Source organism: Diceros bicornis, chromosome 16 (genome assembly GCF_020826845.1).
Source record: "Diceros bicornis minor isolate mBicDic1 chromosome 16, mDicBic1.mat.cur, whole genome shotgun sequence".
NCBI lineage: Eukaryota > Metazoa > Chordata > Mammalia > Perissodactyla > Rhinocerotidae > Diceros > Diceros bicornis.
In genome coordinates this window covers 48,338,501-48,358,672 of record NC_080755.1, presented here as the reverse complement: position 1 = coordinate 48,358,672, position 20,172 = coordinate 48,338,501, and the positions used below count along the sequence as shown (strand labels likewise).

At 37.5% G+C, this 20,172-nt stretch overlaps 1 protein-coding gene across 4 annotated transcripts in view; it reads right to left on the bottom strand.

Moving 5' to 3' along the window:
- WDR7 (WD repeat domain 7) overlaps positions 1-20,172 on the bottom strand; it is a 359,360-nt gene that overhangs the window by 250,370 nt on the left and 88,818 nt on the right. For all 4 annotated transcript variants that reach the window (XM_058557197.1, XM_058557200.1, XM_058557199.1 and 1 more), the window contains one exon: positions 994-1,763. In XM_058557197.1, coding sequence (XP_058413180.1) covers positions 994-1,763 — 770 coding nt within the window. The remainder of the gene's footprint in view (positions 1-993; positions 1,764-20,172) is intronic.

The window sequence follows — 20,172 nt, the reverse complement described above, 5'->3', positions numbered from 1 at the left end:
CTGGAAAATAGGAAATAGCAATTCAGGTTAAGTATTCTAGAAATATTAAAATAGTATTCTCTTGCACTTAAAATAGTTTTCTCTTTTCCTATTGAAAAATTCTGACCATACTTCTCACAAAATTCAGAAGCCAATCACCAAACACATATGGGTCACAATGAAGAGAAGTATTTTAACCAAATATACATTTGGAATTCAATGTTAGTGCAAACTTAAGTAGATATAATTCTAAGATTATATTTACTGAAGAGCTAGTCTATAATTCATTACAGCTAAACTGTAACCTACTCCCTCATTCCAATTCTTTTTCTTTTATTTTTATTATTTTTTTGTGAGGAAGATCAGCCCTGAGTGAACATCCATGCCAATCTTCTTTTTGCTGAGGAAGACTGGCCCTGAGCTAACATCTGTGCCGATCTTCCTCCACTTTATGTGGGACGCCACCACAGCACGGCCTGACATGCATCTGTGCGCGCCTGGGATCTGAACCTGGGCCGCCAGCAGCGGAGTGCGCACACTTAACTGCTATGCCACAGGGCCAGCCCCCAATTCCCTTTTTTAAAATAGCTCGTAAGCATGTCTGAGTAGAGATAAAACTGTATAATTTTATGTTTTAAATCATGCATATTGTGTTTTAAAATTTAAAGGAGAAACACTGATGACACAAAAATGCTAAGGTGGGGCCGGCCCGTGGCTTAGCGGTTAAGTGCCGCGCTCCGCTGCTGGCGGCCCGGGTTCGGATCCCAGGTGCGCACCGACGCACCGCTTCTCCGGCCATGCTGAGGCCGCGTCCCACGTACAGCAACTAGTAGGATGTGCAACTTGACATACAACTATCTACTGGGGCTTTGGGGGAAAAATAAATAAATAAAATTATAAAAAAAAAAAAAAAAGCTAAAGTGGGTAGAGCCAAAAAAGTAATAAAGTGACAAAAGTAAAACAGGTTTCTTTTGTTTGAAACATAAGAATAAAATCAAACTATCATGGTCACACCTGGTAGGGCCCTTCTTCATATGATCACCAATAAAAGTTGCATTGGTCATACTCATTAAGGTATTTGCCAAAGATATGACGGACAAGAGATGTTGTGTGGTAACGGCTCGGGACACTCCGTAAGTTCCCCTTCCTGCTCCCTCAGTTGCTGGCAGCTTCCTTCCTACTTCTGCTTTCCCATGTGATAGTTTACAAGCAGCCTGATTATAACCAGGAAGCATCAGTGACATATGACCTCCTCTCGATAAGAGACCAAATGATACTGTGCAATGGGGTTTCAGCATTCCAAGCCGATCAAGACAAACTTCATCCAGAACTTCATTCAAACCCCAGGCATGAAGGCAGGACATGAATAATTTTGCAGTGTCCATAGTTAAATTATATTCTAATAGGGTCAATGGCTTAGATTTGCTGGCTCGATATTCAGGATCACTTTCTTCCCTTCGCTGCCTCATTATCTCCTCATCCTCCTCTTCATCATCAAGGAGATGTTCCTTTATGTTCTCTTTGATAGTTTCTTTCACTTGTTGGAAGAGAACTGCTGCTCGCTTTCCAGTTAGAAAAGAGCCTCCTTTGTCTGAACTGCCAGATGCCTTTTGCAAATTCTCTGGGGAAATAAGCGCAGTATTCGGCCTAGAGGCTTCTTCAGTCAGGAGTTGAATAATCAACGCTTCCACATCAAAGAAAAGCACATGTATGTCCGGGTCTGTTAGGTTTGTCTTTATTGCTTGAACCATCAGGGAGTTATGAGAATATTTAGGTAAATTTCCCTGCAATAAATATTTTTAAAAGATGGTTATAATTAAAAGTGTTTAATTTCACACATTCATTAATGAACAATAAATAGTCAAAGGAATTTAAATGCTTATTAAGCTGTCTTTTTAGGTACCTATATCATTAAAAGTAACACACTAACTTTGCCAATCAGCAGCGTGTAAAAGATATGAACTTAAACCATTAGAAGAACTTTATCCTGACATAATTATAGAATTGTTGATTAATTTTTAAAAACATGGAAATAAAAGTTTATTATTGAGGCAGGGAGTCTTTTTACTCATAGAACAGATTACAAGTTGTTTCAATAACTTATATGCAAATTCTATCTCTGAGCATGAACTACTTGTTCCACCAGAAAGAATAATCCATTTATCACAGTTACTCATCCTTTTAAGTTGCTGCATCATCAAATCTCTCCTTTTTCTACTTTACTTTCACTCTCTCCCTGTTCACAGATTCATTTCCCTCAACAGAGAACATGTTCAAGTCTATTTAGATTTTAAAATAAGTGTTATCCTTTGACTATGACCTGTCTTCTATTTCTCTCTCACCCTACTGCCCCTTTTAGCCAAATTTATGGAAAGTAGTAGACTAATCCAGTGGAAATTTTTCAGTCCCTCTCCTCCTTAATCTCTTTGCAGTATCTGACATTGTTATTTTTGCTGAGAGAGAGAGAAAGTATAAATAAAAGAATAAAAAGCCACCTCTCCCAGCTTTCCAGAGAACACCTTCCTGGTGAGCCTTCTAATTCCCACCACCCTTCTCAGTTGGTTGCCCTGAAAACTCAATCTTCCTCCAACATTAGAACTATCACCTATATGTAGGTGGCTCCCTAATTTCCATCATCAGCCAGACCAGCCTCCTGAAGGAGTTTCAATCCTATATTTCCAAGTGCTTGTACCTGGATGTCCCCCAGTACCTCATGTTTAATATGTCCTAATCTCCATCCTCCCACTAATCCACTGTACCTGCCAAACCACCAGGTGAGAATCATTCCTCTTCCATTCTGTCCCCACCACTACTATCTGCACATCCAGACCTTATTTTCTCTCCTCTAGACAGGTCTCACTGCCCCTAGTATCTCTTCACTCCAATCCCACCTCCACAGAGCCACAAGACTTCCTTCTGAAGCATAAATCTAATCATGTCACTCTGCTGCCAAAAAATTGTCATTATCATGGGTTATTAAGAGAAATAGAAAATTACTAAAAATGAAATCAAAATATAGGTGAATATATCTGATCTCAAGATGTGAAAGGACTTTCTAAACATATTTAAATTTAAAATTTATGGGCTGGCCCCATGGCTTAGCAGTTAAGTGCGCGCGCTCCGCTGCTGGCGGCCCGGGGTTCAGATCCTGGGCACGCACTGATGCACCACTTCTCCGGCCATGCTGAGGCCACGTCCCACATACAGCAACTAGAAGGATACGCAACTATGACATACAACTATCTACTGGGGCTTTGGGGAAAAAAAAAGGAGGAGGATTGGCAATAGACGTTAGGTCAGAGCCAGTCTTCCTCAGCAAAAAGAGGAGGATTAGCACGGATGTTAGCTCAGGGTTGATCTTTCTCACAAAAAAAAAAAAAAAAGGTTACTCAAAAAAACAAATTTAAAATTTATTACTATGAAAATATTAAAAGGCAAGCAAGAAATAGGAATAAAATGTGTCAGAAAAAGGACTGATGAAGACGTATAATCCATAAAAATATTTCGTAAAATCAATAAGAAAAATACTAATGCCCAAATGAAAGGGAAAAATACCAAAAAGGACAAGGATAAGTCACAGTAAAAGAAACAAATAGTCAATAAATATAGGGAAAAACCTGCCCAACTTGCTGTCAAGGAAATAACAGTTAAAATAACCGTAAGATACTATTTATAAAATTAACAAACAGTAAACACTATAAAATACTTAGCAAGAAGTACAATGAAAGTCAAACCCACACGCTGCAGGCTCGCATTTAAATAGCAGCCTTTTGGAAGAGTTCATTTGGCAAAATACATTGGCAGCTCTTGAGATTGTTTGATTCACTACATTTATTTCTAGAACCCTATCCTAAATAGTCAGAAATACAGACAAGGATTTATGTACAAAGACGTTCAGTGAAACAGTATCCATTATTTAAAATTGAAAACAACCTAAATAATCTAACAATAAGGAAATAGGTAAATAAGCATAGCCCTACAATAGAATAAATATTGCAATCACTGCAAATGATGTTTTCTGGGCACATTTAACCACATGGCAAAATGCCCATGTTCCAATTTTAAGTGAGATAAAAATACACACACTGGCAAAACATTTATTTAATCCTTAAGTATATAATTGAGCAAGGCGAGAAACACTGGAAAGAAATATATGAAAATGTAAATAGTAATTACATTTTGTGATGGAATTATAGAAGACTTTCATTTTCTTCGTATTTCTCTATATTTCTTAAATTATATATAATCAATATATATAATTTTCATAATTAGAAAATAAAGCTCTAGGATAAAATGCAAAATCTCTCAGCACAACATTCAAGGCTCATACGATTTGACACCAAATATTTTTCCAGCATTAACAAACAGACTGTAGCACCATAACCATGGTCCCTCACCCATTAATCTTTTTATTTATTCCTTTGCTCCAAATACTCTTCTTTGTTCTACTCCAACCCCTTCTTTTCCATCAAGACCTTAATTCTCCCAAGGAAAGTTCATTTACAATGAATCCAGCTCCCACAACATTTTGTATCTACTACACATCACAAATTTGTATGTCTTGGCTGTATTTATACAATTATTTTATGTGTTTACATTTTCCTGTACTCTGAGAACTATGTCTTACTCATCTTGTGTAACCTGAAGCCTATCAGAGTACCTGGAAGAACGAACAAAGATTTATAAAAATCTTTATAAAATTATTTTAAATTGCTAACTCTTCTATCATAAAATTACAACAAATCCCTCTAACTTAAACAGAACCTACGGTGCTATTTATGATAAATTTACACTACACTAAATGTGAAGTGAAAAAAAAAATCAAGACTTTCTGAATTTCATTTCTGTATTTAATTCATTCATTCCACACTCACCTATGTTGTGCAAGACACCGGGGAAATGAAGATAAATAAGATGGTTTTCTAGTCATGGAGCTCAAAACTAACAGATAATGATGTGTAAAGACATTATTACAATGTAATATAAATAGTGCTATAAATAAAGGGAGATTGGAAGGTACTATAAGGGACACAATGGAGAAATTACCAACTCCACCTTGGGTGACCAGGGAGATCCTCACCGAAGGGGCAACATGAGCTATGAAAGGGCAGAAAGATGTGAAAAAGGATAAAGGCAGGAAACATCACAGGATGGATGTTGATGAAACCACTGAGGACTAAGATGAGGAATGTAAAGGATGGTTCATTGAGAGCACAGAGGTCTACAGTAAGGCTTTTGAACTTTATCTTGCAGGCTCAGAAGTCATTTAAAACAGTGCGTCTCCCAGAATCATCAGGGGTGGTTCTTAAAATACAGGTTCCTGGGCCTGATATCAGACCTGAATCAGTGTATTTCGGAATTGACCAAAATGTGTCTAATGAGAACCCCAGATGACTTTATGCAGTAAAGTATGAAAACTACTGTCTGAAGGCTCTAATGAGGGGAGTAACATGATCAAATTTAATTTTATAAATGTTTATCCACCAGCAGGGCTGGCTGAAAAGAAGCAAGATCAGAGTCATGAATATGAATTGAGAAGAAACAGAAGCCATCCAGATGAGGGAAGATACAAAAGTATGCAATAGTCCCGAGAATGTTGAAGATGGGATAGACTGAAGAATGTGTACATTACCCTTTTATTTCTCACACCACTGTTCTTTGTATTTGCTTTTTTGAACACAATGTGTAACGCAAACACTATGCTTAATGCTTCGTAACTACTGACACTACTTTGACTGAATGATACATAAAATTATATATTTATAATACATTATATCTAATATAATATTATTAACTTGAAAATTATTATTAATAATGATAGCTACCATATACTAAGCCGCTGCTAAGGCCCAGGCACTATGCTAGGCATTAGGGTTGCTTATGTCACAGCAAAAGGTAAAATATCATCTTATATCAATATTAGGTAGACAGATGTGACACTAGGTATGAGAGACTAGGTAATAACAACATTAGGTAAAAAAGCCCACCACAGTACTTTAGCAAATATTGTCTTTCCAGTAAAGATCTATAAAACTCCTTTAGGAGAAAGAGAGACCATTACTACCAAAGAACATCAAATCAAACATGTTTGGTAAAGAAATTACTGAAGCAGCAAGAGTGGCTTGAAGAAAAAAGAAGCCAAGAGTGAGGACACAAGGTCAACTTTTAAGAGCTCTCCTCCGCTGTCAACCACATATGTCCCCCCTTCAGCACCCCCAGGTCTGCCCAGGTTTCTGTCTCATTCTGGGAGATGTACCAGCAGTCAGCCTATGTGCTTGGACAACTGAAAGGTTAGCTAGAGTCTGGTACCATGATATCTGGATGTGATTGTGTGCAACTCCTCTTATCACAACCTCTCCATGATACTGATTGTGTCACTGTGGCAAAAACTGTATCTAATAGAAATCCACAGTCAGAAAAAAAGAGTAAAAAAAATAAAGAAAAAAAACAACAAAAACAGATAAGAAGAGAATAGAGGGAGACTGAACGAAAGAAGGAAAGAATATGTCTCATCCCCAAGTCCTGTAGATGAACTATAATTTCTGATATCACCAAGCCCTGCATATGACCTATAATGCCTGATAACAGATTTTACTGACTTAACAAATAATGTGTTATTACAACAAAATAGAGATATCCAGTAAAGTTGTGAGGGTAAGATTTTAGCTCAATGGGTAGAGATGGCAGAGTTGATCACCAAGATGTTTGATATTCTAATATGTTATGCTAAGATTAGCTAAAGGAAAATGACAGAAAACATCTACCAAACTCCAAGGGTCTCTTGGCTTAATCATAAGATATACATGTCTAAAGCAGACTAACTTATTCAAATCATCTTATATTCTTAACAATTTCAAATACAGGCTATCTGATCCTGGAAATTCTTTAACTGGAATGTTCGTATGCTTGCTGTGCCACTTTTATTTAAGAACATCTGAAACGTGTGCTCACAAACTCACTTTTACATTATCATGGAGGAAGATTAAATTCAATTCAACAAATATTTGTGGAGTGCCTAGAATATGCAAGATGCCTGGGAGGAAATAAAGCCTCTATATTTCAGGCAATAATTTAAAAACTTACTTGAAAAAGGCCAATAAGGAAAGCTAAATCATAAGGTATATACAAATGAAATGGCCTCAAATTTGCTATTAAAACTCAATGGCAAATGCAAAACACATATACACTTACTAAAAAAGCTATTAAAAGATATATTTGACATTTTCATTGTAAGTACTAAGCCTATAACTTTATATTTTCTGTATAGGGGAAAATACAGATTTAGCCATTTCAAATATTAAATAAGGAACATGACTTAAAATATTACAGAAATGTAACAATAGGAAAAAGTTATTGGATTGCTTGCTCATCACTAAAAGTGAAACTGCGGTAATCACGTTAAGAGTAGCAGGTAAGGGCCGGGCCCCGTGGCTTAGTGGTTAAGTGCGCGCGCTCCGCTGCTGGCGGCCGGGGTTCGGATCCCGGGCATGCACTGACGCACTGCTTCTCTGGCCATGCTGAGGCCGCGTCCCACATACAGCAACTAGAAGGATGTGCAACTGTGACATACAACTATCTACTGGGGCTTTGGGGGAAAAATAAATAAAATTATAAAAAAAAAAAAAAAAAGAGTAGCAGGTAAAATTGTGCCTCAAGGGAAATGACAGAACTATGATCATGGGATTAATCCTTATTTCAACAAGGGTATTTTTAAGCACATGTGCACACCTGCATACCATAAGCAGCAGCCCCCAGCAACAAAAAAACAATAACTTACAATCTGCAGAGAAGAAAATGTTGATGTCCCCTTGTTATAATATTTATTATTATATATTTGAATATATGCTAGGTCAAATCGTGTCTGCTGAAACACCTGATAGCTTTGTCTCCTAAAACCAATATTATAATGATATTTTAAGCACATTTCATTTTATCCAATGACTTAGATCTGAAAACACTGGCAATAATTTTACTCTTGCACCATTCAGTTCAATGGTCCTGATTTAAAAGCTTACTTACTTCTGAGTTGTTTTTTAATGTCACAGTTTCAGACTATTTTTCTTTTTTTTTAAAGTTACCTAGTAAAATAATTTATTATTTTTCCTGAAAGAGCACTGAGTCCAATCTATAACTATAATACTAAATAGTTCAGATCTCTACCTAAACATAAAGTTGATTTATTCCAGTGAGCATTAAACGTCAGCTGATTTTGATGCTAAAGTGTAAAGCAGAAGAGTGGATGATTTAAAACAACCTCTGAATCCACTTTGAAACCACAGATAAGGATACTAAAAATAAGACTAAGAAATGTTATATATCTAATACACATACACACACACATACTTCTATAAATATCAATACTGAGTCCTAAAATAGAATACATAAAATATGTACTTGACAAATATTAATATAATGTTTTACAAAATAATTATGTAGATATCATTTTTATAATGCATGTTCTAAATAATTTTTAATTTCCTAAGTATGGTATAAAGAACTGGTTTATTACCTAAGAATATTTTGGTAGACAAAATAAATAAAAATAATAATTTTATTCCTTATTATGGATAGGATATTTTACTGAATAAAGATCTTTAAAAGAATATCTGAAATTCTGATGCATAATGTTAAAAGCGAAAGGTTCAATGAATAAAAACACACTGATGTTTTAATGTACTTTTACAATATTCTAAAATTAGCTAAGGGAAAATTCTACCATCTACTATAAAAAAATATGGTTTTAATGTTAATGATTTTACGTATTAGGAGAAAGGAAGGAGAAGAGGGAGGAAGGAAGAGAAGGCGGGGGGAGAGTGGAGAGAGAAGCACAAAAACTCTAACCATCAAGAAAATGTGTAAGATTGCAATGGATATTTGGTGCCCTCTGCTGTCGGACTGTTGTTATCTAATACTAACGGTTAGGATAACGGGGAGATTTCTTTCTTTCTCAGAGAATATATTTAAGTTGGAATTAGACAATATACTTATCTTAAATATTTGACTTTAGATAGGATAGGATTTATGATTAGGTATGAATGACAATATACTCACTGGAGTTGATGTTATTTTACTTCCTTTCACGTGTTTTCATTAACAAGTATATTAATAAGCATAAGCCAAAAAGAGATATTTAACCAAGAGGTTTTAAGGTTTGATACTGTACTATAATCTATTTCACATGACATAAATAAAATGTAAATCAATCAAAAGTTAATTATAAATATTGAATATTAACATTTAGATCATGTCTTTTATAAAGAAATTATCTTTTAAAGATATTTCTATGGGCCATGCCTTACTGGATAATGTTAGAATAATAATAATATCCAATAGTATTAATATATTAGAAGATTAATACATTAAGTTTCCACAACACTAGCACAAAAGGGATCGACTTGCAACACTTCCCAAAGGGCCAAGTTACCAAAGTAACAAGTCCAGGAGCCCTGGAGGCCAGGGCATCCCCACCCCTCGGCAGACAGACCTTTACATATGCTTTTTTTGTGTGTGTGTGTGTGAGGAAGATCAGCCCTGAGCTAACATTCATGCTAATCTTCTTCTTTTTGCTGAGGAAGACCGGCTCTGAGCTAACATCTATTGCCAATCCTCCTCCTTTTTTTTTTCCCCCAAAGCCCTAGTAGATAGTTGTATGTCATAGCTGCACATCCTTCTAGTTGCCGTATGTGGGACTCGGCCTCAGCATGGCCGGAGAAGCGGTGTGTTGGTGCGCGCCCAGGATCCGAACCCAGGCCGCCAGTAGAGGAGCACGTGCACTTAACCGCTAAGCCACGGGGCCGGCCCCAGACCTTTATACATGAATCAGTTAACTTCCCTAGCATCAAGTCTTCTATCCTCCAAAGAAGGGAAAGACTACCTATTTCATAGAGATGTTGTAAACAGCTAATAGATAACACAAGCGGTATTCCCTTTGCTGGTAAAAACAGAGATGATAAAACCCAGCTCATTTTATCTCAAATGAATGTGTTAAAGACACACGTGAAAATTGTCTAAACCAACTAAAGGATAGAATTTGTTAAAAAAAAAAAAAAAAACCCTTAACACATTTGTGAATGAATGGAAACAAGATGAGATTCTGGGAAGCTGACCCGGTAAAGAAAAAGATAAGACTAATAATGACAAAACGAAAAGGAGGAAAGAAAACTGCTCTAATCTACCCTGGGTCACTGGTGAGCAATCTCTAATTGCCAAAATATCCACACTCAAGTAGATTCTAATTCGTTTTCAGCCTTCCTCTCCCACCACTGCCGGCCTCGGCACGCATCTCACTAGTCTCCCTACACTCATTCACCATCTCCACCACGTCTGCACACACTGTTTTCTTTGTTGGGATGCTCTTTCCCACTTTTCTTCCTGAAGTCAAGCCTCTAGTAAATGACTCTCTCTCTTCAGAAAAGCCTTCCCAACAACTCTTCAGGTCAGTTCATCTCCTTAGGGCTCTCCCTCACGTGGTTCATACCTTAAGCAGTATAAAGCTCACCACAATGAAGTGCACACCGTCTCCCACATCAGAGCAGGAACTCCACAATGCCAGGGCCTGCTGAGTGTGGATGTGATTAATGTACTCTCCAACTGTTCTCGCTTGGGGCCTAGCTTATAGTAGGCACTCAATATGTGCTGAATGAATGAAATCAATCAATCAATCAAGAGTATTAAACTAGTGTGTGCTGAATACCTACTGTGATAAATGTTTTCAAACATGTTACACATTTAACTTCATTACAACCTTATTACCCCCACTTTAAAGCTAAAAACAAATGGAAGATAAAAGGTAAGTCAGTCAGTCACACAGGGCACATAGCTAGTCAATGGTTAGGATATAGGAGGCAGTCAGGGTCCTCCTGTATCTGCCTGACATTTAATTCTAGATATCAAGAGGTTCACAGGATTAGTTCTGCAGAGATTCTAGAGATGGGGCGGGGGTGGGTTTGGGGTGGGGGTGGAGGTGGTGAAGGAAAGGGTGAATCCACTCCATATTAATCAACCTTCAAGTACTGGGTCATTCACAGTGATTCAATGAACACGTTGTGCTGGGCACTGGAAATACAAGGAGGAATATCGAACGGTCTTTTGAGGAGCACTTAGTCTGATACAGAGCAGTGGTTCTCAGACAGAGGTGATTCTGCCCCCAGCCCCAAGGGACATTTGGCAATGTCTGGAGACATCTTTGTTGGTCACAACTGGGAGAGGATGCTAATGGCATCTAGTTAGTAGAGGCAAGAGATGCCACTAAACATGTCACAATGCACAGCGGAGCCCCCAGAAGAAAGAATTATCCAGCCCAAAACATCAACAGTGCTGAAGTTAAGAAACCCTGATACAGAGAAATCGACATGTAAACATATCTCCTTGCTTCCATATTGGTACAAGAGAATAAGTACCAGGATAGAAACATAAACCAAGCGCCAGAGGATCAGAGAAGATCCAACTGACTCTGGTCGACTTTGTGGCATTATCTGAAACATACAGGGGCCTTTGTAGAGACAGTGGTCATAGAACTGAGGCTCATGGGATGAGTGGCAGTTAGTCAGATGAAGGAGGTGAGAGGAACAAGGGCATTCTGGGCACAGCAAATAGTAAGTACTACATTTACTAAAATACAGGTGAAGGAGACTGGGGAACTATGTTATGTTACACTGTGAAAGCTAAAACCCTGATTTATGCTGATAAATCCCTTTCCTTTGTCTTTGCCTTTCTTTTTTCTACCTCTTCCTTTACACGGGTCCACTTTCACCAAGGCTGATTGCTGCTGGGTGTGACTGTAATTGAGAAAAATAGGTATCTTCATACAAACTAAGAAGAGAGCTGTGTAGAAGACAATGGAAAGATCTTTGGATATACTTTGCCTATTCCAGTCTACTGAGAGCACTATATAGAATTCCAACTACAACCATACAAACCAATTATACCTCCTATCCTTGGACACTGCAATAAACTGCCTCCCTGAGATAACTGACTGATTAATATATCTCCATCCACGGTTAATTTTAAGGCCTGCAACACCATGTCATATAAATCATCTTATGAGTTTCATATTTAAAAATTTTTAAAACCTCAAAATCACTGTCACTGGCTCATAGCCTTGCTTGCCATCCATCATTCTAGGAGATTTCACCATCAGTCAGTGATTTTCAACTTAACGGTCTGCAGCCCTGGGTGGTCAAGGGGCCTCTTTACGGTTATACAAGGATTCAAAGTCAGAGGGCAAATGACACTGTTAAACAAAGGTCATTTAGTAATAAAATGAGTTACTAAGATTACACGTGCCAATTATGCTAAAGGTGTTATTTTTATGTTTTGCTATTTATAATTTTAAGTTAGCATATTACAGGCTGTAATGAGCTGTAGACATTCAATATTTTATTTAGATGTCACACTATCATGAAATGCAGAGTAATCGTACCAAGATTCTACTGCATATGAACACATGAATTTTCCATAAAAGGAATGTTTTGATATCAGTGCATCATAGGTGCTGGTTTTCAATTGCTGCTATTCTTGCTTTTAAATTCTAAGTTCCTGTTAGTTTCATCATTTAGTTTGTTTGGGGTTTTTTACTTGCATCAACAATATTTTGAACTATTATTTTCTAAAACCAGGAATAAGGCATGTATGAGTCCTATCGTTAAAACATATACCCAATCCCTGCTCCCCAAGTAGCGTGTCAGATGGCACTGCAGTCTTATCTCGGTGTTCTTTACAGTGAAAGTAGGAAATACTGGGAAAGTGGGTTTCAGGGTCTTTTATGCCACCAAAGATTGAGAGCCATAGTCACTCTCACAACTCCTTGGCTGTCTCAACTCCAGGCAACTTCAGTTCCACTCTACCTCAGCCAATCACTCCTGTGGCCATGCCTATCCACTGTGTCCTCACCTCAGAAATCTTGAACATTAATATTCCACACTGAAACCAAAACAGCATGGTACTGGCACAAAAACAGACACAAAGATCAATGGAATAGAATCGAAAGCCCAGAAATAAACCCACACATCTATGGACAGCTAATCTTTGACAAAGGAGCCAAGAACATACAATGGGGAAAAGAAAGTCTCTTCAACAAATGGTGTTGGGAAAACTGGATAGCCACATGCAAAAAAATGAAAGTAGACCCTTACCTTACACCATGCACAAAAATTAACTCCAAATGGATTAAAGACTTGAATGTAAGACCTGAAACTATGAAACTTCTAGAAGAAAACATAGGCAGTACGCTCTTCCACATCGGTCTTAGCAACATCTTTTCAAACACCACATCTGACCGGGCAAGAGAAACAATAGAAAAAATAAACAAATGGGACTACATCAAACTAAAAAGCTTCTGCACAGCAAAGGAAACCATCAACAAAACGAAAAGACAACCTAACAATTGGGAGAAGATATTTGCAAACCATACATCTGATAAGGGCTTAATCTCCAAAATATATAAAGAACTCATGCATCTCAACAACAAAAAAACTAACAATCCAATTAAAAAATGGGCAAAAGACCTGAACAGACATTTCTCCAAAGAAGATATACAGATGGCCAACAGACACATGAAAAGATGTTCAAAATCACTAACTATCAGGGAAATGCAAATCAAAACTACAATGAGATATCACCTCACGCCCGTCAGAATGGCTATAATTAACAAGACAGGAAACAATATGTGTTGGAGAGGATGTGGAGAAAAGGGAACTCTCATACACTGCTGGTGGGAGTGCAAACTGGTGCAGCCACTATGGAAAACAGTATGGAGATTCCTCAAAAAATCAAGGATAGAACTACCATATGATCCAGCTATTCCACTGTTGGGTATTTATCCAAAGAACTTGAAAACACCAATTCGTAAAGGTACATGCACCCCTGTGTTCATTGCAGCGTTATTCACAATAGCCAAGACTTGGAAGCAACCTAAGTGCCCATCAAGGGACGAATGGATAAAGAAGATGTGGTATATATACACAATGGAATACTACTCAGCCATAAGAAACGATGAAATCCAGGCATTTGTGACAACATGGATGGACATTGAGGGTATAATGCAAAGTGAAATAAGTCAGAGGGAGAAGGTCAAATACCGTATGATTTCCTTCATTAAGTAGTAGATAATAACAACAATAAACAAACACAGAGGGACAGAGATTGGATTGGTGGTTACCAGAGGGGAAGGGGGGAGGGAGAAGGGTGAAAGGGATAATTTGGTACATGTGTGTGGTGATGGGTTGTAATTAGTATTTTGGTGGTGAACATGATGTAGTCCATGCAGAAATAGAAGTACAATGATGTACACCTGAAATTTTTACAATGTTATAAACCAATAAAAAATATATATATATATTCCACACTGACTATAATCTTCTATACTTCCAGATCGTCCACCATACCTGCTCTCCAACCTCTTAGAGCAGTGGTTCACAAACTGCTGCACATTACAATCATCTGGGGAACTTTAAAACCCCCAATGCACAGATTGCACCCATACCAATGAAATCAGAAAGCCCTGAGTAGGAGCCAGGCATCAGTAGTTTTTAAAGACCCTCAGGTGATTTCAATTTGCAGCAGTTTGGAAACCACGATCATAGAGGCATTCAGTCCCTGGATTCCACAATTTTTTCAAAGACTATCAGCCTCATCCTCCTTCCCATTCCTTCCCTAACGAGCCTAGAACCCAAGTTTAATCATATCAGTCAATCTTTTACAACTACCCTCAATGCACCTTTACCTCTCAATTACAAAACTGCAATTCTGGAACAGTGATAAAATTTACCTTCCATTTTTTTCCTATACCTTTTTCTACAGCTTATTACAGCCTGTTACAACTACAAATTCACAGTCAATCCTTTTACTTGTTCTTAGCTCCCCCTTCCATTCCCCATTCTCTACCACTCTCATCAAGTCCCCTACTCAAGTGCTTGCTCCCTCCCTCCCCACAGACAATCTTACCTCCAACTTCTTGGAGAAATGTGAAGGCTTTAGGAATGTTCTCTCTTCTATTACCATCCACTACCCACAGAAATATATAACCACCCAGACACCAAGCCTGTCTGTCTTACCTTCAGTTTCAGAAAATAAAGTTTTCCTCCTCCAGGTTAAAGCCAACTCCTCCCCTCTGCCTTTGAAATATGCCATTCTCTCATCCCCTGTGAAACCTAGCTTCATCAGTTATCTCCTCCCTATCCTGATCCTGAACCTTCCTCTCTCTATTGGCTCTTTATCCTTAATCCACAAACATTCTCACCTGTCTTCCAAACTGCATTTCCCTCTAGCTATTCTCTTTCTCCTTCCCTTATCATACAAATTTTTCACAAGAATTCTACACCTGCTATTTCTACTTCCACACTTCTCATCCACTCCTTAACCCACTACAATCAAGCTTCTGCCCCCAACATCCTGGGGAGACAGTTTTGAAAAAGGATACTAATGACATCATTGATAAACACACTTCAATCCTTCTAATACTCAACATCTACTGCATTTGACACAATTGATCACTCTCTCCCTTGGTGAAACTCTTGATTCCCTCAGTTTACAAGTCAGCACATGCTCCTGGCTCTCCTCATACTCCTCACACCACTCCTTCTTCGAATTGTTTCCTCTTCCACCCCTTAAAGTTGGTATCCCAAGACTCTATCTCAACCCATTTACTATCTCTGAATGATCTCATCCTCCTCCAAGAAGACAGTCCTGATCACCTCAGGCTAGGTCAGAGTTCTGCAACACTTTCTGCATTTCTCAGCCATCCCACTTACTGCACTGCATTGTATTTATCTATTTATATTTCCTGAGGGTAAATATCATGTCTTATTCATTTTAGCTCTCCAGGGTCTAACATAGTACCTAGTAGTCAATAAATGTTTACTGAACTAGACTGATTCAATTATTTTCTAACAGAGGCTATAAAAGTCAAGAAGTTTGAAAATCTTTTACATGGTCTAATAAAGAGATTTTTCAAGCATATTAGAAGAGAAGAAATTATTTCTTACCCAAAGTACTAACATATTAATATTTAGCCCCAAATCTTTATACTTCTATCAAATTACTTCGCAATACCTTCAAGTTGCCAAATAAGAGTTAAATATAAAGTATCATACATAAGGGCTCGAAAGATCTGGCTGCTGAGAAGGTTATAGGGTTTAATGTATCTAGTGTTCCTATTCTCTCAGCAGTCTGCCACTTGATTTAGGTGAGACAGTAAAAAAAATTTCTTCTTTGGTGTATCCCACATACATTGCACAACAATCTAAATTTCTTCTCAGATATAGTGTGCTTTGTTAATGTATTTCCAAGGAAAAACAAAACTGTTCTGAATTTAAAACATCATAGAACAAGAATGCTTTTTCTTGATTCAGAATAACATGATGAATTATATTTAATATGAACTATGAATTCCATTCACAAATTCATTGAACACCTACTATGTGCAAGGCACAGGACCAATAAGGCACTAGAGCCGTGGGGTTTAAGTTTCAGGAAGGAGAGTTCCCTTGCATACGTCATTACTTGATGGTGTTATGCAATGATCACAATAAATCCAGTCATGTCTAATTCAAGGATCCTTAAAAAGGGAAGAGAACTAAAAGCAGTGTACTCTCCCAAAAATTTAGTAAATATGAATTAAATATGTAGTTTTGAGAGTTTAGTTTTATTCCTTAATAGAATAATTAGTATTGAATTCATAGTAACCTAAAATTTGTTTCCCTCAAACTGGAGAAAAATTGGTGGGAAGTGAACCTGAGCTGGAAATGTTCACAGCAATCATCCCAAACTCTATGAAATATCCACACATAATGCGTGCCTGTGCGCATGCACACACATGCAAAGGAGCACGTGCACTCACAACCTACATACAATGTACTTTCCTATGTATGTGACAGTGAGGCAAATATGAAGCAAGAATAAGAGAGGACAAAGGAATTAAGACAGAAATACATTCAAGGAAGGCAAATCATTTTTACAGAGATGAAAGGATGAATGATTAATATGATGGATGGACTGCGGAAGGGAGGAAAAGACGGAGAAAGAGAGGGAAGCAGGGGCGAGTGGCAGGCCAGCTGGACTTCATGGACTGCCTTGTATTTACTTGTGTTTGTGATAACAGCAACTAATGTAATAATGTATGTTCAGAAATTGATCCCATTACCTTACCTATATACCTGTGCCTAATCAATTACTTTAAATCTTTTAATTTATAGTTCCAAAAAAATTTTTTTAAGCTTATTATTCTTTAAGGAATCTCTTTACCAAAAGCCTCACATTAAATTTTAAAATTTTCATTCTAGAAGTTTTTAAGTACTAATTGACAAGCAATAGACAGGAAATAGTGGCAAAAAAAAGTCAGTGATTGCTCACTGCAGGGTTTAAAGTCACTCTAACCACTATGTTATGAGTTTGTGGCGTATAGGCAGTAGGTGGGGCAACACATGATGAAAATTCCAACCCAGACTCACAGACTCAGGACAATCTGCCACCTGTCAGTAGGTTAAGGACCTTCTCACATAAATAGAAAGTGTGTGTCCTTTAAATTCAAAAACACAATGGTATTTTACCAGTGTGGTCAGAAAAGAGAAAATATATATATTCACAGATGTGCTTCATCTAGTTCAAATAATTTACAATTAAGATAAAGGACATGAATGTTTTAATAATATGTCTCCTTTACTAATTCATTTCACTGATTTTTAAACTTAATATCAAGAATATAGAGACTCAAAGGAATTCTGGGAAGATCATGGCAGCAATGGCAGCATAGTTATTGGATTTTTCCAAATCCCCATATAAAAAGAGACACAGCAACTAGATAGCATAACCAAAATCCATTGGGAACATTTTCAACAAAACTAGGTGACAAAGTATATGCACAAATCCCCAAATTCAAGCAGATGGAAAACCCACCAGCAGCTATAATATCCACCTGGTATCAGGCATCTCTGTCGGAAGAAGGAAAGGGAAGCAGTGCGGTATCTTATAGATCTAACAGGAAAGCTCTAAAATAGCTAACAGATATTTACTGGAAGACCACAGTGAGCCAATTTGAAAACAGCAGCTGAATCTGGGAGGAGTTCACCCACCTCAATAGCAAGTGAACACAAAGACCCACAGTAAAAAGGTCTGAAGGGGCAACCACATCAAAGGCCCAGTGCACTTGCCACACTGATGCATCAGGGCTCCCCTAATAAGGAGAAACTGCTAAGGATGTAATCAAAATTTACAGGTAATTAAAAAAAAAAAAAAAAGGAGGGAGAAGAACGGTGCCAGGAAATCTCAGACAGCAAGCTACCATATTTTATTTTATTTTATTTATTTATTTTTTTTTTGTGAGGAGATCAGCCCTGTGCTAACATCCGCCAATCCTCCTCTTTTTTTGCTGAGGAAGACGGCCCTGGGCTAACATCTGTGCCCATCTTCCTCCACTTTATATGGGACGCTGCCACAGCATGGCTTGCCAAGCAGTGCATCGGTGCGCGCCCGGGATCCGAACCAGCGAACCCCGGGCCGCCGCAGCGGAGTGCGCGCACTTAACCGCTTGCGCCACCGGGCCGGCCCCATACCATATTTTTGAACCACATGAAACAACAGAAGAGGAAGCTCTGTGAAGTTAGAAAAGCTATCTGAATTAATCATTCAAAAAATACAGAAAAAAATCATTTCACACAAAAAAGTGCGCAGCAGAAAGTACTGAGGTCAAATTGTTACAAGTAAAAAGAGAATAAGAACTAGGTAAAAACAGACATGTTCAAAAAGCAGATCAAAATGAATGTGCTATCAAAACAAGCTAAAGAGCATTTTAAAAATGATACTCAACATGAAAAGAGCAACATAAATGAGAATTAGAAAAATCAGAAATGAAATGATTGAACTCGAGAAAGAATCAGAAATAAAACAAAACATCACTTTAGCAATGAAGCCTAAACTGAAAGAAACACAGGAGTGAATAAACACAAACAATAATGCCTTAAGAGAAGAAGTTGGAAAGAAGGAAAACTTTAAAAGTCAAAAAGAAGCTGCTTCTCCTTTGTGGGAGGCAAGCTTTTGGCTGGCACCCCTAAAAGGAGATTTGGGGTGGACAGGAAATTGTTTACATAAAGAGGTAACTGAGCAAACAAATACATGGAAAATATTGGGAGTGAGGTTTCTCACAGCTGGAGAAGAGAGTTACAATATGCCAGGAGAGGAGGCTAGAACATTGCATGGTGTTTGGTTAGAATTGGAGGTAATAGTGTTAACTCATGGTATTTAATATATTTAGGAAGACAGAGCAAAACTTAAAGATGTATGTGTGTACATATATAAACATACACATACTATCTAGTTCTTTTTACTGAGAGGGCCTGGATGCAATGTCACGCCAGGAGCAATGAGTGCACACAGCACCCAGATTTGGTTTCCAATTACCATCCTCCATTAAAGGGAATCACTCATCATATAGGCACCCAATAAAAGTTTATTCTCCTCCTACAGTCTGAGACATTTACTCCTTTGTTTGCTTAAGACTGGACAGCTTAGCTAAGGTTCCTTAACTTTATTTATTTAAAACTAGACAACAATTAGTGGAACATAAAATTTTTGTCCTAATAACCATATAGAACCCCAAAGTGAATTTATACAGATTTATAAATATATTAAAAATATACAATCAAAATTCATATTTTCTATTAAAATATTCATTAACATTTTGGGGTAGAATGTTACGCAAGTTTAATCGATTCTTCAAAGGTGATACATATCATAAGAATTTTTCTAAAGCCAAAAACAGTTCACCACAGAAGGCCTGGTATCCTGTACATAACGTCATTTGGCTTGTCCCTGTCTGGACCTTACAGTGCCCTTTTCACAATGAATCATAAAGTCAACTTGATCAGTATAAAATTTTTTTACAGAGCGAATTTTGCAAGCAAAATACACAGAGTATGTTCTCAGTAGGTTATATTTGACTTCTAAATTCGATTCTCTCAACTAGATACACAGAATACAAAGCCACTGACCTTTGCAAATATAGCCCATTCATTTTCTCAGGCTTTTGACTAATTAGACGAGAGAGAGAGAAATGTAAGGTAAAAGATAAATCATCCTGGTCATTTTTCAGTTTCTTCAACCTTATCATTTTTCAATATAAATAGGGTGATTCTGACTGGTACAACAATGCCCAAGATGTAAAGGTGCGAAATAGAATATTACACACAGCAGGCCTAAGAA